Source organism: Amyelois transitella, chromosome 25 (genome assembly GCF_032362555.1).
Source record: "Amyelois transitella isolate CPQ chromosome 25, ilAmyTran1.1, whole genome shotgun sequence".
In the NCBI taxonomy this organism is placed as follows: domain Eukaryota; kingdom Metazoa; phylum Arthropoda; class Insecta; order Lepidoptera; family Pyralidae; genus Amyelois; species Amyelois transitella.
The window spans coordinates 3,235,645-3,242,147 of record NC_083528.1 but is presented as its reverse complement, the minus strand read 5'-3'; the positions used below and the strand labels follow the sequence as shown (position 1 = coordinate 3,242,147).

General features: G+C 37.1%; 1 protein-coding gene across 1 annotated transcript; it reads right to left on the bottom strand.

Annotated features, from left to right (window-relative positions):
- Positions 1-2,678: 2,678 nt before the first annotated feature.
- Positions 2,679-6,246, bottom strand: LOC106138041 (uncharacterized). Its single transcript, XM_060951669.1, has 6 exons — positions 6,122-6,246; positions 5,499-5,626; positions 4,893-4,935; positions 4,379-4,502; positions 3,590-3,734; positions 2,679-3,346 (listed from the first exon to the last, which is right to left on the bottom strand). Exons 1-6 carry the CDS (start codon positions 6,244-6,246, stop codon positions 2,679-2,681), a joined length of 1,233 nt encoding a protein of 410 aa, XP_060807652.1.
- Positions 6,247-6,503: the final 257 nt, after the last annotated feature.

Genomic DNA, 6,503 nt, shown 5'->3' with positions numbered 1-6,503 from the left:
GAGTTCGTTCGTTTAAAAACCTGAACCACCCAATCCCGGATCATTGCCGAAAAAGTATATTTAATCTACGAAAGTGTGAACAAAATTCTTCTTTCACAACTGGTTACCAAACAGCGATAGAAAAATCTTCTTTGGTCACTGGTTACGACAGTTACCAAAGTGGACGAAGGGCACCCCGGGGTGCTCTCCAGAGGTGAGAATGTAAATGGGACTAAAGCCACGAGGAAGTAGAAGACCAGAATGAACACAAAAACACAACCCTCATTTAAACATCTGGTTAAAAAACTTATAATTTCAAACTAACGTTACGTTTTCAGTCTGAAAAACCGAAGAACTCCTCAAAGCAATTAAGCGCAATTAAGTTTGTAACAAAATTAACTATTTAGGAGGGTCGTTAACTGGTTCCAAGGGTAGGTTTCGACCATTATTGTAGTTATAAACACCCCCTCTTACTTAAGGATTGTATAAATACACGAGTTTTGGTCGTTTAGTTAATCGAAACTACTTATATAAATGTAATAGATATTTGATTCAAAAATAAGTTTTAATCAATTAAACTTCTCTATGCATACATATGTTTTATCACGTCTTTATCCCTCGCGGGTTGGACAGAGCCAACTGTCTTGGAAATACCGAAAGGCCACTGCAGCTTAATGATTTTATGATGGAATTGAGATTCAAATAGTGACGGTTGCTAACCCATCGCACAAAAGAAGAATCCTAAGTTAAAAAAGCCTAACCCTTAGTCGCCGTCCACGACATCCATGGGAAACAGATGGAGTGGTCCTTTACTATTAGTGCCGAAAACTAAGCCTTAAAAGAGAATCTTAAGTATTACAGGAGAATTTATATGAAAAGATTTCAGAGGTCAGAAAGAATGGTGTCTTATGATAACCGCATGATTTCTCTCCTTAAAGTCTATAATATTGCGGTTGTCACAGCGAAAACTTTTCATAGGCAGAATAAAAACTCGAAGGTATACCACATTGATGGTACTTCACATCGAAAAGCACTAATTCGATGGTACAATTTATCGAAAGGGCACAAAGATGGTGTAGCGGGAGCGATGATTCGGCTCGACCGCCACCAAAGGGAAGATCTTCCGCCAGGCTAGGTGTTATGCCTGGGGAACCGCGGCTCCGACGATGTTGTGTCGGAGGTTGTATATATAGCTCCAATCCGTGAAATCTCTGAAATCGCGATTTAGTTTCTTCTCTGCTATTGGTTGAGCGCGTCAATTTCTTCGAGATGGTTGACAGTTGTTGTTTGATTGGATGTTGTGACGAGTGGCGTAGAGATGTCGCCACAATGGTATTGAGAAGTAAGTCTAACGTACCATTACAAAGTATTCAGCGCGCCCTTGACTTGACCCAAAGGTCACAAGTTCACACTATATCGGAGTTACTTTGTAATAATCATGACTTTAAAAAATAACTCGTCACTTGGTCGCTTGAAGTTTTGATTGTTCGGATTTGGAACCTACATTTTATATCAATATAATTATATAATCAGACAGCAAAAATCCAGTGTCAGTAAATTAAATATTAGCCACGATACCTGAATGCTATTTCGTTTCTATTCATCACTTCTTCATACAAGCTCAACGGCTTAGATTAATTTGAAACTTCTGCTTTAAAATTTTTGAATCCAAAGACAAAAAAGGTCCTTAATAAAATTTGAAATGTTCCTCCAATAATTCCTATATAGTGTCGACTAAAAATTACGTTTTTGAAGAGGTTTCTCCCTCTTTTATGCCATCTCATTCTTCACTAAGATGGGTTGTTTAGATGTGATAAAGTTTTCAAATCAAAGTTGCGAAACAATTCAAAGTACCTACTACGTACTATAACATAAAGTATATAACTACTAGGTTTGAATCAAATGAAAGAGTTCATTTAATTTCAACCTCTACTTGGAACAGCCCAAAAGTTGAAACGTTAAAAAAATTGTTACACCAATGGACGAACTATAAACTGCTGAATCAGAACAGCGTACTATTATTTTTAGCTTCCCAAAATACTACCAAATCAATACCTCGGCCAGCCAACGTCGCTTTGGCTACATCTATGATTACTCCACATATATGTACTTACTAAGTTCTTTATTATCTCATCCAGATACTGAAAGTTGTCTGCAATTAAAAGATATTGTAAAAAAATTATATAGAGATACTACTTGCATCAAGCGAAAACTATAACTATGATTTAAATGCAGTTCTCTCAGCTGTATTGGGCTTAGGCCAACTTAAAAACTGGTAAACAAAAAAATTGTCCTTCATCCCCCTAAGAGAGCAAAACGCTCTGTTCAACCCGCGTAAAATGAAAACTTCGTTCTTGTGGGAATTATGTAAAATCTTCTCTTAACCTACATGCCAAATTATAAATCTATAGAACCAGAGGTTTACCAATAACTCTGTAAGCTGACCTCTTTAATATGAATAGAAAGGATAATAAATGTAAATAAACAGAAAGAAGTGTGCAAGTGAATCGATGCCTCTGCAAAATGTGTGTGTCAGTCTCAGCCCGGAAAGGGACGTGATTTTATGTCCATATAAACATAGAAGAACTATGGTAGATTGCGTGATCTGATTTAATATTGATAATTTTATCAACAATTACAACATATTTATTAACAATAATTGAAATTAATAAATAAAAAAATATTAATCACGCTTAAATCTATAAATTAGCATCGAAATTACTTATTCCAACACCATTTTCAGTATCTAACAAATGACAATCTTGAAACTCACTACGTTTTTCGTCATTGCTCTTACAAAGAAATACACTTTCACATACAAAATCGTTTCTACCTTCCCCCATCATACTTCCATCGAATTCTCTAAAGCTCTTCTCATTATCATTGTGATAATTCTGATACCGTTCTACTCCGAAATCTGGTGTAATAGTCTGTCCTTCATTTACAATTTCTTTTCCAAGTATATCTTCAGTGTCAATAGCAGTTGCTTGCACTGCATTTTGTATCTCATTAAAACCATGAGTTTCATTTTTTACATTATACTTGAGTTCCGAGAGGTCTATATTTTCTCTATTGTCCAGTATCGGTTTCATCATTACATTGAAATTTGGCATCATCCGTGAGTCCCATTGCGTTTGCTGAATATTTTCTGCCGTTTCAAGGTCTAATTGGACTTCTTCGCCGATTTTCTTGAAAGTTCCGAGGTTGTATTGTAACGGTATTGAAAAAGACGGCAGGTCTGCTTGTGGGTTCTGTCTCGTGGGTAATGCGGCTACGTGGATGGCGACTGGGACTGCTTGTTTGTGTTGCTTAGCTGGGTAAGTATTTTGTGGTGTCTCGGCTATGTTTATCATTTGGCTTGATGAAACTGAAAAATTAAAAGATATAATTAAAATTTGAGATAGGCTATATGCGATGGTTAAGCGACCTGTCACTATTAAATCGGAATTTCATCGTCAATCCAAACAGCTGAAAATGCCAGTCTTTTTAGAATCGTTGGCTCTGTCAATAGATAAGGGATTAAGTCGGGATTATAATGTAGTATATAGTTGTTAGGCTTCCGATTAATTTTCTCTTTGCGGCTAAGATCTTCTCATGAAAAAATATCAACCTGGTATAGTGATGAAGTCCCTCATCTCGAGGGCGAGGGTTGAGGGTGACCTCTCTCCAGGTGACCTTTGACCTCTGGCCTGAAAACCTTCACAGTCAGCTTTTTGTTGCTTCCTCCATTTTGCACGACGGTTTTGGAACCATACCTGTGAAACATAGTATAAAAAGTACATACAATATAGCATATCAGTTCCCCTCTCAGCATACTATTAATAAAATTTTAATTTTAATGTATGGCAGTTGCTTTTCTTCCCGTGCATATTGTAAAAGGCAATAAAATTCAATTCAATTCATTTATTAATATCAGATTACAAAGATCCAGTTTGTTAGTAATACATAAAATTATAAATCTGCAAAATAATATAAAATAACATAAAAGGGTTAGTACTTAATTCTACTAGAATCTTTAAAGTTGACCATGTAGGGCCACCGGCATGGTACCCCGCACAAGATGCCTTATTATAGGCGAGTCGTATCTGTCTGCCACAGGGGAAAGGGAAAGGCTTATAAACTTGGGATTCTTGGGTTGGCAAGCTATTTGAATCTCAATTCATCATGACATACAGTTGAACGTGGCCTTTCCGTCTTTCTGAGATTAGTGATTAGATTAATTTCCAAATCTAAATCGTGGGCGAATGCACATTGAAAACCCGAAAAAGACTGGTTTGCATAAAGAGAGGAGCGAAAGTATATTGCAGGGATCGCAAAAAATTCCAGTCGAATGATGCAGTCTCTACCTACCCCTCTACTACCTACCTTATGTACCTACGTTTGTAATTTCTTTACTAACCTGCACTCTGGCTTCAGTAAGATCAATTCTCATAGCTAGTTCTTCTCTGAAGAACACATCAGGGTAGTGGGTTTTATGAAACGCAGCTTCTAACTGCTCTAACTGCATATTTGAAAATGTGGTCCTGAAATAAATTATATTTATTTATATACAACTAGCGACCGCCCTGTCTGCGCACGGGTAGCATTTAAACATATAAATCTTCCTCTTGAATCACCCTTTATCTATTGTAAAAACTGAATCAAAATCCTTTGTGTAGTTTTAAAGATCTCAGCGTACATACATACAGACGTAGGGACCGACGCGGGAAGCGACTTTGCTTTGAACTTACTATGTAGTGTGGTCCCCGGCACCAATAGAAAAAATAATAGGACCACTCCATCTTTCATCATCTTTCCCATGGATGACGTTAAAGGTGACTAAGGGATAGGCTTGTACTCTTGGGATTCTTCTTTTAGGCTTGGCTACTGCAAGAAGCAAATCCGCGAGCAATAGCTAGTATAAAAATGTGTACCTGTATCGCCGTTGTTTTCTTTTGGGAATGTCACTTTTGGAACCTGAAATTTCAAAAGAATTATGATTTCTATAAATCCGTACAACCAAAATTGTCCTTAACATAGCGATTTCAAATTACATATTCTACATACACCAACATACGTAGGGATAGGCAGAGACTACGGATTTCCACTTGGTTCGATCGTTTCAGATGATATGTGTAGGTGTAATGAAAGCTTCAATATTTTTTCCGGTTACATATACTTTTCCACTTCCCAGAAGGGTAAGCAGAGACGTCTTATTTCTACTTTATCATTCAAAAAATTGTTATAGTTCGTTAGTAAGGTCATCTTAAACCTGACCTGAATATCTCAGATTGATCTATACACATACTTACTTTATTTTTTATAATTCCACCCCGGGGCTAGCATCAACCTAGGTTTCAATACTAAAACCTAGGAGTACCTTGTCCCAGTCAACTGGACTAAAGGAGTAGGTTCTCCATCAAAATCTGTCCAGTAGATTTTGGGTGAAAAAGTTACAAACATAATATGTTATATATAATATTAACATAAGTTAATAACATAAAATTAAAATTAGTAACAAAGAAAACTGGATGTCTTACTTGACTTCGGAGAATATTCTTCGTCATCTTCGAACTGTTGTTGGTCGCTGGGTTCCTCAGCATCGTTGGTGAAGGTCTCAGCTGCATCAGCATCTGGTCTCTCACATAGTACGGAACCAGGGCCTAGGCTGAAAGTATGAATGTATCGCATTTTTATACATACACATAGTCACGTCTATATCCTTTGCGGGGTAGATATACCAACAATCTTGAAAGACTAAAGGCCACGTTCAGTTGTATGACTATGATGGAATTAAGATATTCTACAGTTTTTTTTTTAATAATCTTGTGTCTCTCCTTTTACACAATGGGCTAGCAACCTGTTACTTCGTGAAGAGTCTCTTTAATCTTCTCATATCTTACGACTACCTTCCTTAAACTATTATCATTGAATTAAACAGCTGAACGTGGCCTTTCAGTCGTGTCAAGGCTCTTGTTTCTGTTTACCGCGTAAAAGATAAAGATATATGTATGTATGTTTTTTGATTAAGTTCCATTTCCACGGGTTAAGCTCAATCAAATCAAAAATCAAAGGTCAAAGGCACATCCAGGCCTCTTCTCCAGAGTGGTGAGGATGTACCCAGAACTAAAGCCAGGAAGAAAAAGAATCTAACAAAACTAACCCATTGAAGAGGTTCGGTATACTGTAACAGAAGCTGGTGGTGGGGGAAACGTCGTCATTCAAGATGGCGGCCGAGTCGAAGCCAGCGGCGCTCGCGCCGTCCCGCTCATCCAATGATTCGTCCATCTGAGGAAATTAAAATCACTTTAAAACCTAGTAATGGTTTTTACAGCTTTGACCTTGTTACATACATGGGCACACCTGCCAATAATGTACCATATCAACAGTGAAAAAATTTCATGATAACTTCACTTTTTCTGAGGCTAAGAACTTATAAACAATTAGAGTTACAAATCGTACCTCTTTATTACATTGAACATTGAACACACATTGAACAACTGGCAACACCGTGCCATGAAAACATTCAGCTCCGTATTATTTTT

What these genes read in the sequence shown, in the direction of transcription:
- LOC106138041 (XM_060951669.1), bottom strand. Translation starts at nt 6,246, where the DNA reads ATGGACGAATCATTGGATGAGCGGGACGGCGCGAGCGCCGCTGGCTTC. An exon ending in AGAATATTCTCCGAAGTCAA is followed by an intron (nt 4,936 to 5,498) that starts GTAAGACATCCA and finishes TTGAAATTTCAG; the next exon opens with GTTCCAAAAGTGACATTCCC. An exon ending in TTACTGAAGCCAGAGTGCAG is followed by an intron (nt 3,735 to 4,378) that starts GTTAGTAAAGAA and finishes TATGTTTCACAG; the next exon opens with GTATGGTTCCAAAACCGTCG.